This window comes from Canis lupus, chromosome 17 (assembly GCF_048164855.1).
Source record: "Canis lupus baileyi chromosome 17, mCanLup2.hap1, whole genome shotgun sequence".
NCBI classification, from domain to species: Eukaryota; Metazoa; Chordata; class Mammalia; order Carnivora; family Canidae; genus Canis; species Canis lupus.
In genome coordinates, this window is record NC_132854.1 from 55,865,840 (window position 1) to 55,883,239 (window position 17,400).

Below are 17,400 nucleotides of genomic sequence, written 5' to 3' on the forward strand. Positions count from 1 at the left end.
AAAAGGACTGTGCTTTCCTTGGCTATACTTTTATATTTTTATTATTGAAAAGATTTCAAATATACCAAAAAGCAGAAGGAATGATACAACAAACAGTGAACACTAGTACTCACCATCTGGATTCAAGACTTTACATTTTATCACGTTATATATACATAATATTCTTTGGTTAATCATTTTATTTTTATTTTTTTTAAGTTTATTTAATCTCTACACCCAGTGTGAGGCTTGAACTCACGACCCCAAGATCAAGAGCCTCATACTCCTCCAGCTGAGCCAGCCAGGTGCCCCAATCTTTCGCTAAAGATTGCCACATTGCCAGCTTATTCTTGAGTATTTCATTATCTCTCTAAAAAAAGGACATCTCTTATATAACCACAAAACTTTATTGCACTAAAACATTTAGTAGAGTTTCCTAATGTCTTCTAATACCCAGTCTATATTTCATTATCCCTTCTTGTTCCAAAGTATTACCTTAAATTTGCTTATGTGGCTCATTTGAACTCTGGTGATTGTGCTTTCCTTACAAAGATGTCTCTGTTCAACTAAGCTTCCTGCCTGTTGCTCCTCACCCTCACCAGAGTGTCTGCCCTGTCTCAGAGAGAGGGGGGACATTACTCTTGGGAATTGGATAGACTAAGTAGGCCTGTAAGCAATACAGCTAAGAGCATGGAAGGCAGGCTGTCAAGCTATGATTAATTTTCCTGTTTCACATTGCTTTATTTTCTTGTCATTCTCTCCCTCCATTGATTCCCACTTGCTTCCACATGACTACATACAGATCTACCTCCTTTTTGAATAAGGTGTATGTATACTGTTTATTTATTCCATAAAGATTATTGATCAGGGTTCTAGAATAGCTGTTTGAGTTAAACACACACACACACACACACACACACACACGAGGCTGGAATGTATATATGTATTTATGTGCAGTCTCACTTAATTGTGTTAAATACCAGCTGTCATGGATTCCTGTGGGTTCCTATGACATTCTTGATTAAAGGTGAAAAAACCTAGAGAAAAAATAGATGCCTCCAGCTATTGATAACTAATAACAGTTTATAGTTAACATGCAAATAAGACAAACCTCCAATGTGTGTGAAATGTGTCTTTTTTTTTCCACTTGGGTTTTTAGGTTCAACAGAATCCCTCAATCCTAGACCACAGACCACAATTTCTCCAGCAGACCTTCATGGAATGTGGTATCCTACAGTTCGAAGAACTCTTGTGTGTCTCTCCAAATTGTACAGATGTATAGATGTACGTGTGTAAATTCTTAAGTATTTACTATAAATTGCTTGCCCTTTCATGTGAAATTTAAAAATTTTAAGATCTTGATGTAGTATTTTGTTTGGTATTAAATGAGAATCATGATTTTTAGAGACCAAGGTAAGTTTAAGATAAACCTAATTTAGGGATTCTTTCTTTTCGAAAGATTTTATTTATTAAAGAGAGAAAGCATGAGGCAGGGGGAGGGGCAGAGGAAGAGAGAGAATCAGACTGCTAAACAGGGAGCCCGATGTGGGGCTTGATCCCAGGATTGTGGGATCATGACCCGAGCTGAAGGCAGACACTTATCCAACTGAGCCACCCAGCCACCCCTAATTTAGGAATTCTTAACCTGTTCATTCTGTAGACCCTTGGAATTCACTAGTGGCCTTTGGAGAGTATGAACGCCTTGAAATTATGGGTATAATTGTGTTTGTATGTCTATATTTGTGTCTTTCTTAGGAGAGAGAAGGGATCTGTGATCTATCATAGGGATCTATGATCACATAAAAATTTAAAACTACTGGTTAGTTCATTTATTTTCATTTGTAGGTAAGGAAAAAGACATGCAGAAAGGTTACATGATAATGTCTACTGTCACATGGGTATAATATATATTTAATATTAAATTTATTATTAAGTGCATCTACTTTAATTTAGGTTTTTAAAATAAGGATTATTTATTTTCAAGAGAGCATGTGTGTACCTATGTATTAGTGAGGGGAGAGGCAAAGGGAGAGAGAGAGGAAGAGTATATTTCAAGCAGACTGCACTGAGCCTGACCCAGGGCTTGATCTCATGACCCTGAGATTATGTCCTGAGATGAAGCCAGGAGTCGAGTGCTTAACCAACTAAGCCACCTGGGCACGCCATTATTTTAGTTTTGAACTCTGTTCAAATCAATATTCTTTTTTTTTTTTTAAAGATTTCTTTCTTTTTTTTTTTAAGATTTTATTTATTTATTCATGAGAGACAGAGAGAGAGAGAGGAGGGGGCAGAGACATAGGCAGAGGGAGTAGTAGGCTCCATGCAGGGAGCCTGAGGTAGGACTCAATCCCGGGACTCTAGGATCAGGCTCTGGTACTCTAGGATCAGGCTCTGGGCCAAAGGCAGGCGCTAAACCATTGAGCCACCCAGGGGTCCCAAGATTTATATATTTATTTGAGAGAGAGAGAGAGAGAGTTAACATGGAACTGGGGGTGTGGAGAGAAGGACAGAGGGGGGAGAGAAAATCTCCAGCAGATTTCCCACCATGTGCAGACTCCAGCTTGGGCTTGATTTCATGATCCTGATATAATGACCTGAGCTGAAATCAAGAGTCAGAGGAGCTTAACTGACTGAATCAGGCACCTCTAACTCAACATTCTTAACAAGTAGTATTAAGAATCCATGTGTTTCTAACCATGAACTAATTTTAGTTATTTGCTGAAATTAGCAGTACCTTTTCTTTTTCTTTTTTTTTTTTTCTTTTTTTTTAAGTACTACCTTAAACTCTGTGCATTGATTTAGGTCAGAGTTAGTGTAAACATTCTAGAATGTTTAATGATATGATTATCAATCTTGACAGATTAGAGTTGTCTTTACCTATTTAGTATTAGGAGTTTGCTGCTGAAATAGTTTATACAATTCAATTTTTTAAAAAGTTTTATTTGTTTAAGTAATCTCTACACCCAACATGGGACTTGAACTTATAACCCTGAGATCAAGAATTATATGCTCCTCCAACTGAGCCAGCCAGGTGCCCTTAAAATTCAGTGTTTAATTTAAAATTTGATTGTTACAACTCAAATAGTATGTAAAAGTAAAAAGTGGTTAAATACAAGAGCAATGTAATTAATTGTCAAGATGGTATTATTTTCTTTAGACAGGAGTTCGAAGGGAGTGTTATATCCCCCTGCCAAACGCTCCATATCTTAGAGGCCTAGGGGCAGGCAAGATTGCACAGTTGTTTCATTGGTTCAGTAGAGTGCACAGTACTTAATGTCTATTTTAAGCTACATAGCTATTGGAATTTGTGCTTAGATTTTGTAATTCAACCAGAAAATATCTTTTGGCCTGTTCTGGGACTTTTAGCATGAGGCCAGATCACCTCTACAGTTAGATGTCTTACCTCTTTTGCCCAGCTAATGAGCTGTCTTCCAGAAGGAGGTTTGGACTTTGGCATCTCCTCTTCCCCAGATTCCCCAGTATGTGTACTGAATGATGGTATATGAGGCTGGGATCCAGTAACTTTGTAGAGTAGACCAAGATCTCGAGGGACACATGAGGGTGTATTCCACATAGAACCTGTTACCATGATAGGCCCTGTGAAGCCTTTTAGGTGCTTAACAGGGATTTTAGCCAAACAGTAGGATAGACCTGAGATACCACTCTCCCTGTTTTTATTTTATGTCCGGGGGCCGGCCTAATTTTTTTTTTTTAATCTAGCTTATGTCCAAATCTTATCCCTCTCTACCTTAAGCATTTGAGGCAAGGAAAGCCAAGTCTAGTGAAAAACTCATGAAGACTGAGCAGGGGGAAGGGAAGGTCTTTCTCAGGCAGGGGCAGTGACCTAGCAAAAGGCATCCCTAATCTTTTTTACTGCAGAAGCCTCATGGAAAACACATGAGGGGGAAGCAGTACGAAAAGAGAATAACATCAACTAGAGATCAGGACCCAGGACTGTGGCCTCATAATAAATATCTTGCTCACATTCCTCCATATCGGTTCTCTCTCAGATGGGATGGAAGCAGGGTGGGAAGCAAGGGACTGCAGGCAACTCTGCGCAGACCACCATGTGACACCTCTGGAAGATACAGAAATGGCAGAATTAAATTAAGACTCCTACTTTGCATGCTATTTGTAACCTAATTACTTTGTTTTTACCTAATTATATCTTACAAAAATTTTATTGCTTTCTTTAGCATTTCTGTATTTCGTGCACAGTATCGTATAATTTATATTTACTAGTATTTTATTTGTCAACTTCCCCATCATTGAACATTTATTTGTGTTTTTTTTGCTGTTTTAAATAATGTACTCAAGAGCCACGTGCATGAATTTTATGATACAACAGTGATTGGGTTACATTTTTAGAAGTGGATTTACCGAGGCTTTGTTTTAGAGTTGGTTTTATTGATTTGAAAAGCAGCCTACAACATAAGACTATATTGGAATCAGGGCTCTGTGGGTCAGAACCACATCTACCTTGTTCACCCACCCCTGTGCATCCAACGTTTAGCACAGAGCCTAGCATGAAACAGGTGCTAAGAAAATATTGTTGAAAGATCACAATGAGAGTTTTGAGAGATACAAATTACAAAACTGTGTGTTGGTCTAGATAGGTTGCATGGGAATAGGAAACTCCAGGAGGAATATCGTCAGTAACCTGTTAACCCAGTGGGTGCTGGCAAGCAAGCATCCATTGTTCCGTGTACTCCATTTACAATTTCTCTTTTTGTGTTGTGAAGCACTTCAGGGTAATGTTTTTCTTTTATTTCACCAGAGGGCAGTGTTCCAAGGATTATCACAGGAAGCCTTGTCTGCCTGCATTCAGTCATTGCTTGGAGCATCAGAGTCCATCAGCAAAAACAAGGTTTGATGAAGTGTTGGTGAAGTCTTGTTACCTATAATAATATTGTGGAATGCAGCATTTGTTTATAGGCACAGAAATTGAAAGCCATTTTTGGCAGTAGGTTTTGTTTGTTTAATATGATTTAATTTTGAGGCCCTTTAAGAGAAGCCAGAACAATTGACTCCTGAACAACACAGGAGTTAGGGGGCACAAATCCCCCCACGAAGTTGACAATCCATGTAGAACTTTTGTTTTCTCCAACACTTAACTGCTGTTGACTGGCAGTCTACTGATAACATAAACAGTCAATTAATACATATTTTTTATGTTATATGTATTATGTACTGTATTCTTAAAGTAAACTAGAGAAGAGAAAATGTTATTAAGAAAGTTGTAGGGTAGAGAAAATACACTTATAATACTGTACTATAAAAAATTCATGTGTACATGGACCAGTGCAGTTCAAACTATGTTGTTCAAGGCTCAATTGTATTTTATTATAGTGCTAACTAAAGACAGCACTATAAAAGAGTGCTTAGCTTTGCTAAAGTGTCAAAAGGGTACTTTGGTTATAAATTTTATAGGGTAAAAGTTTATTATAGCCTTAGCAACTGGGAAGGTAGTAGGCTCCTGTTTCCCTGAAAAGACCAAAACAGTGTTTTCAAGAAAACAGCAATTTTTAATCATCCCTTCAATGATCCCTTCAATGATAGTCGAATGGCCTCACTGGGAGGAACTTAGCCAAGTCAGTTTGGAAGACTGTGGTCCGTGGGTTGTGTGACTAGAAGTAGTTGCCATAACTTTGTGACTTACAGTTTTTAATCAAGAAGTGATTTAGGGCTGAAGTTTGTTCCCAGGGCCTCTTGAGAACTTTGTATAGCATGGTCAAAAGTGTTGGTCATTTAATACTCCTTTAAAATACCTGTCGCCCAAAGGGAGGGAGCTGTGGGAGCTGTTTCCAGGGAAACTTTTTTTGCTGCTTGGAGTATTCTAACCTTGTGAACCCTTCCGGACTTCTAGATTTACAAACTTGATTTTTTACTTCAAGGCTTTAGATAAATTAGTGTAAAACCAAGCAAAAACAAGTGACAAAGGAAACTTCCCACAGAAAAATTTGGGATTCTGTTGCCAGGAAAACTGTACCTATGTTTGTGACCACTGCATTTTCCCAGTCATGGAATGGAAGGTTGAAATGAATTTTCATATGCTGGAAAGAGGAAGGAAAATTAGTTGTAGACAGGCAGATTTAAGTTTTAAAAAGTATTTCTAAATCTGAGCTCTTATATTAATAATATGTGAAATCAGGAAGCATGTCTAATATTAGGCAAATGGGTTAATTGTGGCATACTCCATAGAGTTAGACTATTATATAGCCATTAAATATATTTATCTATTTAAAAAGTTTTTTAAAAATTATTTATTTATTTTTTTTGAGAGAGAGAAACCAAGAATGAGAGAAAAGCACAAGCAGGGGGAGCAGCAGAGGGAGAGGAAGAGGGAGAAGCAGACTCCTTGCTGAGCAGGGAGACTCATAGGTGGGTCCCGACAGGGCGGATGCAAGTGTAGTGACTCTCGGGGTGTACAGTGTCAGTGCTCTGTTCATGACAGGATAATCCAAAAATGGTAATCCCAAATCATTTTTATATTTGGAAGCTCCTTTTGTGTAAATGTGAATATTTCTGATATTCTGGATATTGAAACCACCTTGATCAAATAGTGAGAGCCCTGTTACTTGAAGAGAAACTAGAAAGCCATGAGAGGTCAGAGTCACGCTCCTGTTTTGACCTTTACTTCCTGCTCCCTGCCATGGTTAGGTCACTTCATCTCTTTTGTTTCTGAACTAAGTTAAAATAGATTTGATTTCTTTTTCTAAACGTGTTATTTTGTAACCTTTGTCTGATTTACTTTCTTGGATTGATGAAATAGAGTGAGTGATAGTAAGTTTGCAGCAAGATTTTTCCAGAAAATTCAAACCTGGGTAATATGGGGAAAGTTCATTGTACAACAAAGGAGTATTGGTAGATAGGATAAGGGCCATAAACCTAGGTAGATTAATGTTGATTAGTAACAACACCATGTGTTTTATATGTTTTTATTTAATCTGTGATAATATCCATTTTTCTGTCTTACAATTTAGACTCAGATTGATGGACAACTTTTCTTAATTAAGCACCTTTTGATTCTTCGTGAACAAATTGCTCCATTTCATACTGAATTCACCATTAAGGAAATTTCCCTGGACCTCAAGAAAACTAGAGGTACTTCATTGTCCTAGCTGGCACAGTTGGGTGTGTTTGACCTGTCCAAATGTGTCAGCAAAGGTTATAGGTTTATTTTATGTTCATCTGCAATTTTTTTTGCATGCTGCGCTTGCTAAGCATGTTGCTTGTTCATATTAAGCTGAGCTGTCAACATCCTAATTACATCTGACTTGTTATATTTTCTTTATGAAGGGAACTGTATCTGAGCATCTCACTTTGTGATATAGCATTACTTCTCTTAGACTCTGCCACATATTACCATAACCAGTTAAAAAAATGAAAAATCAGTGTAACAGCTACTTAACAGTGTCAGCTAATTGGGGTGATTTTAAACATTGAGTAGAGTTTGTCAGTTCATGAAAATTCAGGAAGCCAGCTGGGTAAAATGGGAGAGTACTTATCTAAGAGTCTGAAAAGATTTGGGTTCTGTTCCTGGCCCATGATTTCCTGGTTCTTGTGTGATCTTGGATGGGTATATTAGCTTTCCTATCCCAGGTGAAATTAGCAGAATCAACTTGTCATGATAACATCACCAGATTATTGAGATCATTAAGCATGAAAATGTATGTTAAAGTGCTTTATAAACTTTAGGTGCTTAAATAAGCCTATTTGGTATTATTAAATCAGCTGGTTGTTAAGTAAGTAATCATGTGGATAGGGCCTTTGAGTTGTTAATAGACACTGAATCATCTTGGGAAAGATGATTCATCCATCCTGGTGATTTGCCTCTGACTGAATTAACAAGAGGTGATTTCTGAAAGCTTGAACTAGTGGGATGCCTGGCTGGCTCAGTGGTTGAACATCTGCCTTTGGCCCAGGGCATGATCCTAGAGTCCTGGGATCGAGTCCTGCATTGGGCTTCCTACACAGAACCTGCTTCTCCCTCTGCCTGTGTCTCTGCCTCTCTGTTCTCTCATGAATAAATAAATAAAATGTTTAAAAAGAAAAATTAAAGATCAAAATAGCTATTTTCTAAGATGTTGATCTTAAGCAGTTAAGGATATACTATGAATATCCCTAGTTTCCCTTACTTACAAATTTATCTAGACTTTGTCTTAACCATTTCTAAGAGAATTAAGTTCTAATGCCTTAAGTCATTGTTTATATAATGGAACTTCTCTCTTAGGTGTTGGGGAAATTGAGAAAGTAGTCACTCAAATTATTTACTGTACTCTGTTGTTCAGAGGAACTCCAAATATAGCATTTTCAAGGGTAGCCGGTTGCTTGTTCCCTAATGATGTGCTTATAAATAGTGGGCTTGACTTACCTGAGAACCAAAGTGGTTTCATCATGAGTCATATTAGATCAGTTTTACTTTTTATTTTTTCCTAATGTTCTCTCCTTTCCACCACAGAGAATACTTCTTGGTTCTGTTCGAATTTGAATAGTAAGCCTGTGTGTTACTTGTATATTTTGTGATTTTTAAGATTTTTATTTTTAAAAAGATTTTTATTCTTTCATTCATTCATTCATTCATATTCATTTAAAGGGGTGGGTGGGGGTGAGAGAGTGCTTGTGTGCTTGAGCTTGGAGGGAAGAACAGCAGATGAGACAGAAGAGGAGAAGGGAGGGAGAGGGAACTGCAGACTCCCTGAAGAGCTGGATGTGGGCTTGATCTCAATCTTAACCACCCTGAGATCATAACCTGATCTGAAATCAAGAGTCAGACACTCAACTGACTAAGCCACCCAGGCGTTCCTGTGATTTTTTTTTTTTTAAACAGTAGCCAAATTTCCTGGCTTTTTCCTTTATAAAATGCATAATTTTTTTTTTATAGCTGATTCTTCTCAAAGGCTTTTATCCCCCTTCCCAGTCTAGTGGATTTCCTTCTGTCCTTTCAATGTGAGGTGTGGGAATATTGCAGTAGCTTTGAAGTGTGCCAGGAGCTGATATTCCTTAACTTTATTTAAAGTGATGGAACAAAGTAAGGTTGATCTACTTTCTTTCATTTTTTTTTTCTTATTCATAATTTGTTGCTGCTTACTTAGTTCTGGTATAGATCCACTGAAGTGTGAGAAAATGAAATGCCCTAAAATTTTGGCCAATACTGGTTTAAAGTATGTTTTCCCTAAAATATTATAAAGCCTATATAATCCTACCATATGCTGATTTGATTCTATTTAATCTCAGACAGTCTTTGAGGTTATCTTATAGAAAAGACAGTAGAAACAAAGCTTTACTCTTAATACTGAATCTGATAGATCTTTTTCAGTAAGATTAGGGTCAAGGCAGTAAGTACTGTTGTGGTGTGTACTTGTAGAAACCACAGAGTTGGAAGTATTTCATGCTTTGCTTCTCCAGCGTGGCAAAGCAAAGAAATGGTCTTTTCTATCACTTAAGAATACTTGCTCTCTTTACTTTTAAACCTCTAACCTCTCATGACTAACATTATATCTTATTGCATTTGAACATCAATGAGACCTCAGTTAGTACCTTGTATAGATTCTAGTTAGTCTGGAGGTTAAGGGGTAAATATGTCCTTTTGGTGTTTTCTTTCTGGCTGACACATTAGTTTATTCACTCTACTTCAAATGAATAAATTTCTGTGCCAGCTAGGATCTTAACAAATGAAGCTGGGTAAGTATATGAATTTTTTAAAAAATAACCTATTTAGCAGCATAAAAGTAAAGCAGGGAAGTTTTAAGGCATCAATTACCATTTATCATTTTTCTTTTTTTCTGTAAATGAATAATTGAGATTAATAGTCATTGTGAAAGTGACTTGTAGGAAAAAACTATGTGTAGATACTAGAGCCATGGTTGGCATTAATCTCATCCTCTTCCATTCATGGAGGTGAATTGGAATTGAGACGACTCTTGCTTTGTGGTAACAGATAAACTAGTGTATGTTAACACACTGAAACAGTAACTTGGCCTTTCTGCTAAAATTGTACATATTCACTGGATGAGTTATTTTGTTTCACAGATGCTGCATTTAAAATCCTGAACCCTATGACTGTTCCGAGATTTTTTAGGCTGAATAGCAACAATGCCTTGATAGAGTTCTTGTTGGAGGTGAGAAGGAGTCTGTTTTATTGGTGGTGGGAGATAAATGGCATTCTTTACATGTCTGGTAATTTCTAGACACGTAAAAACAGGAGGAAATTGTCATCTTCTTTTTAAGGGTACTCCTGAGATAAGAGAACATTATCTTGACTCTAAAAAAGATGTAGACCGTCATCTGAAATCGGCCTGTGAGCAGTTTATTCAGCAACAGACCAAGCTGTTTGTAGAGCAGCTGGAGGAGTTCATGACAAAGGTATAGACCTTGGTGCATATTGGGTAAAGTAATTTTGACTTCTTCCTTAGATTTCCTTTTGAATTACCCTCTTGTGAAAACTCTGGCAGGATACAGTAAATAGCCAATTCCATCTAGGAGATCACTGTGTTTCCTATAATGGAAGCTTTTTGGTTTGGACTTTTAGATAAGCTTGCACAGTTTTCAGTTTTGTTTTTTTTTTTTTCAGTTTTCAGTTTTTAAGAGAAAAAGTGCATATATTGTCTACTAGCTAAAATCCATCCAACTGGCTAATGCCAGTAATGAAAAAAAATCAGGTCATGGCTATTTTGACTTTACTGTTTCAACCTTATTTTTTATTTTTATTTTTTTTTTAATACTTAAGTACTGTTACTGAGGACTTCATAAAAATGTCTAAAAAGTCTTGAAATTAAAAAAAAAAAGTCTTGACATTAACTTTCATTTATTAAGCCTCTACTGTCCAGACTTGTATTAGAGTACATTATAAAAAGAATAAAAATATGACAGCCCTTTCTCTCAAATTTACTTACCTAATTCTTAACTGGAAAGACAAGTTGTATCTCTGAAATGCCCGGGAGACCGTGAAGCAAATTGTTAGTAATTTTTTGCTGGGGTCATCAAGACTAATATGCCTGAAGCCTATGATATTTGTTCAAAAGACAGAAGACATTTGTTTTTAAAAATAGTAATAAATGCTGAAAAACCAAATATAGAAATATTAAAGCAGTCAAACTGTTTTATCATTGGCATATATCACTTGTTTACTGGGTTTTAGTCCATTCATATCAAGTATTTGGAGTATGTATTCTTTCCCTTGCCACGTAATTTAAAAGGAGAGTGGTAGATTTCTTCCTGGGTTTTGATTTTTTTAAAAAATGGCACAAGTATGTTGATACTCTGTGATTTACAGATACATCCATTACAGTTTTTACTGAAATTGTCCTTAAGGGAAACCAGTCTGTAGATTGTATTATGTATTTTGGGGAGAGCATCCACATTAATCCTGCTGGGAAATACTGTAGATGAGTATTCTGCAATAGCAGAGCAACAGAATGAATCTTCTGACATAAGCAAGTAGATTATAATGAAATCTAGGATTAAAGGGTTTTTCTGGAAAATGTCTGTGGAAGTCAGGAGAGTGAAAATTCACTGATGCAGCTGTCTAAGTAGTATAAGTTTGGTAAATCTGGTATAACTCTGTAATTGTACATTTTGGAAGGTTCTGAACATTATGAACAGTTTTAAAAAATCAGAGGTATACTAGAAAACATACATTCCAAGTCTGAATTCATAATGGTTCTCCGTGGACATGTTACACATCGATAGCAGAGACTTCTGTATAGCTGTTCTCGCATCTCTTTTTGTACATTCCTCACTGAGGGGTTGGAGAGGGAAAGGCCCCTGCCTCTTGACATCATTGAGAAGTCAGTCTCATCCTCGGTGCTTAGTCTGCGTTGCCCAGGGTCAGAGCATTCACTGATGTCTCATTTTCTTTTTTCTTTTCTTTTCTTTTTTTAAATATGGAACGCTTCATGAATTTGCATGTCATCCTTGTGCAGGGGCCATGCTAATCTTCTCTGTATCGTTCCAATTTTAGTATATGTGCTGCCGAAGCAAGCACTCATTTTCTTTTTTCAATCTTGGTCCCTCACTGGTCTTCAGAGTCCAGTCAATATATTTTGCAGATAGTACAGCTGAGAGGACTGAGCATCCCTTTACGTTATCTTATTCCACATTCAAGTCCCTTCCCCCATCCTTTTGGAGTAGAATGAGTCAGAGACAAAGATACACACGCATGCACAGAGCATGCAGCATAAGCACTAGAGTTCACACAGATATATGTGATCGTTTAAGACATTGCTTCTTAGAATTTGTGGACCAGACATTTTTCACTTTTTATCTGGTGGCTGTCACTAGTATTCTGAATAGCAGACATAGAATAAATGATTTTAAAACTTTAAAATGATTTTCTTTAAAGGTAAATCTGCAAGTGCAGAATCTTGTGCCTCTTTTATTATAGTTGGCATCTTAGAAGGCAGCCCATGATTGTACCTTGATAAATGATTGCAAGAGAAGCAGCATTCATTGGTACAGAAAGGGAACAGTATTTCATCTTCAATTTGGGTGTATGCTTGTAGGTCTCAGTATTTTACCATTTGGATGTAAGCCTCATCAACAAATGTTCTCAGCTGAGAACAGTTCGGGCTGATTTTTTAAATAGATGTGGGTTTGCATAATAAAACAAACTATGAGTGAGGGGAACATTCTTAGGCTGTCTGAAGACTTGTTTTTGAGCAGAAAGCTAGGGGTGTGATTCTGGTCCCCTTTTACCTGCTGTAAATTGGCCTTTTTGGTTGTGTAGCTCGTTCCTTGACTCTCCTATTGAGATGCTTTGTTTTCATTAATTCTCATTACATCCCTGGCACCTAGAGTAAGTAAAACCTCTTCATTTCACAGATTGAGAAACAAAAGTTTTACAGAGTGATTCAGTATACTTAAGACAGTCATTTCTACAAACTCTTAATCTGACTGGTGTGAACATCCTTCCTGATTTTTTTCGGTACAGTTCATGAGGTTTCTTGAGAAAAATAAAATAAATTCTAGAAGAACATACATTGTCTATTGTCCTATTTCCTGCTCCTTGAAAGATAACCTTTTCTCTAAGTATTTGAGTAACCCTAAGGAGTATATAATACTGTTTTAAGTGTTAGGGGTAGAAGTTCATATGAAAATAATTTGGGTCAAATATCTTGTGTTAAACTCAAAAACTATTGATACTTTTTATTGTTTTAGAATTTCATTATACTGAACATTGCTTGAAGCAAACCCTTAAGTAGGGGTCAGACTAATCATGGGTAGGGTAGAAAGAGCAGTGAGGAAGGCTCAGCCCTGGCCCCCCTTTGGCCACCTGCTGAGTGAAAAGGTGGCAAAGTAGATTCTCCAAGCCTTGATTTTCTAATCTCTGTAGCAGAGAGAGAGAGCTACTGTATCCCTCTTCCCAGCTTAATATGAAGACCAAAAGAAGATCATATATGTGATGGTACTTTAAATGCTGCAGAAATGTTGTAGGAAAATATGACAAATTTGAAGTGCAGGTTTGGCTTTAGCAAAAAATCTGAATGAAAACATTTTAAAGGAAGTACCTTTCAAGTTGATAACTAAGCTAAAGTGTTTCCCCATGTTAGGACCAGTTAGCTTATGCTGAAGACTCAGGCTTGTATTTAACAATATTCATTTTTTTCCAAGTAATTTACTAAAGTATTGGAGGTTTATTTATTCTGGGAGAGGGGGGCAGATGGAGAAGGAAAGAATCTTCAAGCAGGCTTCATGCACCAGCGTGGAACCCAACACATGACTCGATTTCACAACTCTGATGTGACCTGAGCTGAAAATCAAGAGTCGAATGCTTAACTAGCTGACCCACCCAGGTGCCCTGCCCTGCAAGTTTATTCTTAATATTTCCTCTGAAGTATTAGTTTCCTCTAGCAACACTATAAATTTAAATTTTTTCTTGATTGTAAGACATGTAATAGAATTTGACCTATAAATTTAATTTTTGTTCTCACAGACTTATAACCTAATGGGAAATCATGGATAGAAAATATGTAACATTATGACGTGTACTACAGTGTTACCATGAGACAGTGGGGCTTTGTTCATTTCATAGGGTTTTTGAGAAAGATAGGGCTAATTGGGGAAAACTTTTGAAGTAAATTCTCCTTGCAGTTTAACTTAAAGGTAAGTATATTACCTAGGTGGTAAATAGAGATGGATATAGAAGTTTTTCTTGGTTTTTAATATAAAAATAATGTAAAATAAAATAATCATAATAATATAAAAATAAGCCTAAACCTATAGCATATATGTCATTATGAAATTGGCCAGATTGTGGAACAATCAGTGGAATAATAGGCAACCATTACTAATAAAATGTAACTGTTGGACACTGAACAATGTCCAGAAATTAGAGTTAAGTGGGGAAAAAAGATGTCAAAGCACAGTGTTCCTATTTTTGGAAATGTAGACATATGTTTATATATTTATGTTGGAAAAGATTTCAGATAACATATACTATACACAAACATGTTTTTCTTTTAGCGTTGTCTAATCTATAATCATACATATGATTTGTTTTTAAAAGTTGCATCTCACTATAAAAAGTAAAGATACAGAGAAGGATAGACAGTAGGAAAGGGGTGATTTTATATACATGGCAGCAAAAGTCTATAAGGAGTGGAAGTTTGGATCTGACTTAACATTGTATTTTGTCTGTGCCAACTTCTGCCTAAATATTTTTCTGGCCACCTTTAATCAAAAGTGTTGGTTCTCAAATTTTTCTAATGAGATTATCTAGTGAGGCCAAGGTCACAGCCTGGACCTTTGGCACCTAACAGTCCATTTAAAAAAATGTTTTATGCAGTTTCTGTCCTTCACCTTCCCCAACTATACCTTAGCCCCACCACAATTTGCTATCTTAAGAGCAAGCTTGTCCAAGCAGCCGGATGTACTTTTTGGGTTTCCTTCTCTGTAGTGATGGCTGAGGATAGAAAGGGAGATGAATAAAAGATAGGCATCCAAGCCTGCCTTAGACTAATTGGTCAAGTATGTCTTTTGATGCTATTTGAAAATCTTGTTTTCATAACATTCTCTCTGTCTGTGATATAATGAAAAGAATCTCTAGATATGAAAAGGAGATTTTATCCTGCTGGTGTGACATTTTTCTAACAGCATACAATAATAATTTAATGTTGAAATAATAGTCCACTTAAAAAGAGCCCTGTTCCGTGTTCTTATTTCCCTAGGTCCTCAGTTTGTCTTCTTTCTCTAAAATGTTTCAGACTGAATCAGGACATTGGTGGTGGGTTTTTTTTCTTTTTTTTGCAAGACAGCATATGCCCTGAAATCATGAAAGAACTTTTGCTAAAATATGTTATTAGCTGGAAGGATTGTGAGTTATGCATTTTTTTTTAGGATTGCATATTTGACTGTCATCATGTTTTAATAGGTTCAGATGGTGTTGTGTATCCTTGGAAAGCTGTGAAATAAGAAGAAACGTTTTTCTTTTTGTCTCATCTACCAGGTTTCGGCATTAAAGACGATGGCCAGTCAGGGTGGACCCAAGTATACCCTTTCACAGCAGCCTTGGGCACAGCCAGGTAGTCAACATTTTACTATTTGGGATTTCTTTTTTTAGAATGTTGATTAAGTTTTATTTATATAGTCTTTGACAGCTTGGAGTTGGTTTCCTACTTCTACTGTGGTTTGTGTTGAAGCAAGATGCAGTTTGGAGCTGACAGGTCTTAATGGGCCAGCACTACTTGCATTTCAAAAAGCAGTCCGAGGAAAGATGAATTAAAAGAAAAATACACAGGGTTAAAAATAAAACGTGGCTTAGATGGAAACACTTTGATTCTGCACACCTGCTTTTCATTGTGTTAGAGCTTTGATGAAATTGTAGTCTGAAATTATGGAGGGAATGCTATTGTTCTCAAGTGTTAAAGAATGTTGGGTCATTATTTTGTTTTACCTTTTGTGCAAGTTACATCTTCTGTTAACATTTTTAGAATGTTCGGAAAAACATTATAAAAATTGTGGTGTCAGTTGGGAGTTTGGAAGCAGTATCATTGTCTGATTGGCAGATATGCTTGAGATGTTCCCAATCTTACTCTTTCCTAAATGTAAATTTTTTTGTGCCAGAGGGTCTTGCCTTGCCTTTTCTTTTCTTTTCTTTTCTTTTCTTTTCTTTTCTTTTCTTTTCTTTTCTTTTCTTTTCTTTTCTTTTCTTTTCTTTTCTTTTCTTTTCTTTTCTTTTCTTCTTTCTTTCTTTCTTTCTTTCTTTCTTTCTTTCTTTCTTTCTTTCTTTCTTTCTTTCTTTCTTTCTTTCTTTCTTTCTTTCTTTCTTTCTTTCTTTCTTTCTTTCTTTCTTTCTTTCTTTCTTTCTGCCTTTAGCATTAGACCTTGGACATTTAGGGTCATAACTCTGTGGGTCACTCTTGGTTCATTTTTGGCATTTTAAATTACCATTAAACCAGAATTAATAATTTTGGAAGATTTGGAAGTATTTCTGGCTCTTCCCTTGCCCATATCATGATAGAGACCCTTTGAAACCAAAAAGGGCAAAATTATGGTAGAAGAATTGTGTTTTAATTATGGATAGGCTGTATCCAAGTTGGTATTGGTAGGGCAGCTTTTTGCTGACAGAGAGATCCAAATACAGGTTTAGCATCCATAAAAAATTGTCCAGAGGCACCTAATCTAGTGTTAGGTTTTTATATGATTGGTTTTCCATGTTGAAAGAATCTATTGTTTTGTTAGGTATTTATTTCTTTTGAGAAAAAGAATTGAGGTCATTCTAAAATTTTTGGCTGTTATTAATGGCTCAGGTTAATTTGAAGTTGAACTAGAACTGAGAACCTGAAAGAGTAGCTGTGCATCTCCTCTCATAGGAGGATTTGTAAATGTCCAGAATTACTGGTTGTATTTGAATGGAAGATAGGATTTTATTTCAAAAATTTGTAATATGAACTTTGATGATGTCAGATAGGTTTACATTGATTTGCTTTATTGCAAATAGACTTTGTGACAGCTTTAGGCCTTTTGTTTACCTGTGATGGAGACAGTAAATGTTTTACTGTCTTCATTATTTTAAATTTTTGTGTCACATGTGAGATTGAAATCTTCATCATCTTACCAAGGACAGAGATCATACCTGATGCAGTAGTACATTCTCTCAGAAGACAAAATAATATTCTTTTATTGATAACACTGGAAATTCTTTTTTTTTTTAAACATTTTATTTATTTATTTGAGATGGAGAGGGCAGGAGCAGGGGGAGGGGCAGAGAGAAAAGCAGACTCCCCGTTGAGCAGGGTTCCTGATGCTGGCTCAATCCCAGGACCCTGATATTATGATCTGAGCTGAAGGCAGATACTTTAACTGACTGAACCACCCAAGCAGCCCTGGAAATTCTTTTTGAAATTTATTTCCTTAATTAATTAATTAATTTTTAGAGAGCATGCAAGCATGGGTGTGGGGAAGGGCAGAGGGGAGAGGGAG

The 17,400-nt window shown here is 36.4% G+C and overlaps 1 protein-coding gene and 1 non-coding gene across 4 annotated transcripts in view; one reads left to right on the forward strand and one right to left on the reverse strand.

Annotated features, from left to right (window-relative positions):
• Positions 1 to 17,400, forward strand: part of COG3 (component of oligomeric golgi complex 3) — a 67,795-nt gene that overhangs the window by 39,026 nt on the left and 11,369 nt on the right. For all 3 annotated transcript variants that reach the window (XM_072783034.1, XM_072783035.1, XM_072783036.1), the window contains 6 exons: positions 1,139 to 1,263; positions 4,757 to 4,846; positions 6,963 to 7,083; positions 10,012 to 10,100; positions 10,210 to 10,344; positions 15,425 to 15,500. In XM_072783034.1, the coding sequence (XP_072639135.1) occupies positions 1,139 to 1,263; positions 4,757 to 4,846; positions 6,963 to 7,083; positions 10,012 to 10,100; positions 10,210 to 10,344; positions 15,425 to 15,500 (636 nt within the window). The remainder of the gene's footprint in view (positions 1 to 1,138; positions 1,264 to 4,756; positions 4,847 to 6,962; positions 7,084 to 10,011; positions 10,101 to 10,209; positions 10,345 to 15,424; positions 15,501 to 17,400) is intronic.
• On the reverse strand, positions 11,859 to 11,965 carry LOC140608477 (U6 spliceosomal RNA). The gene has a single exon (XR_012010502.1). It is a non-coding gene; the product is annotated as a U6 spliceosomal RNA (small nuclear RNA).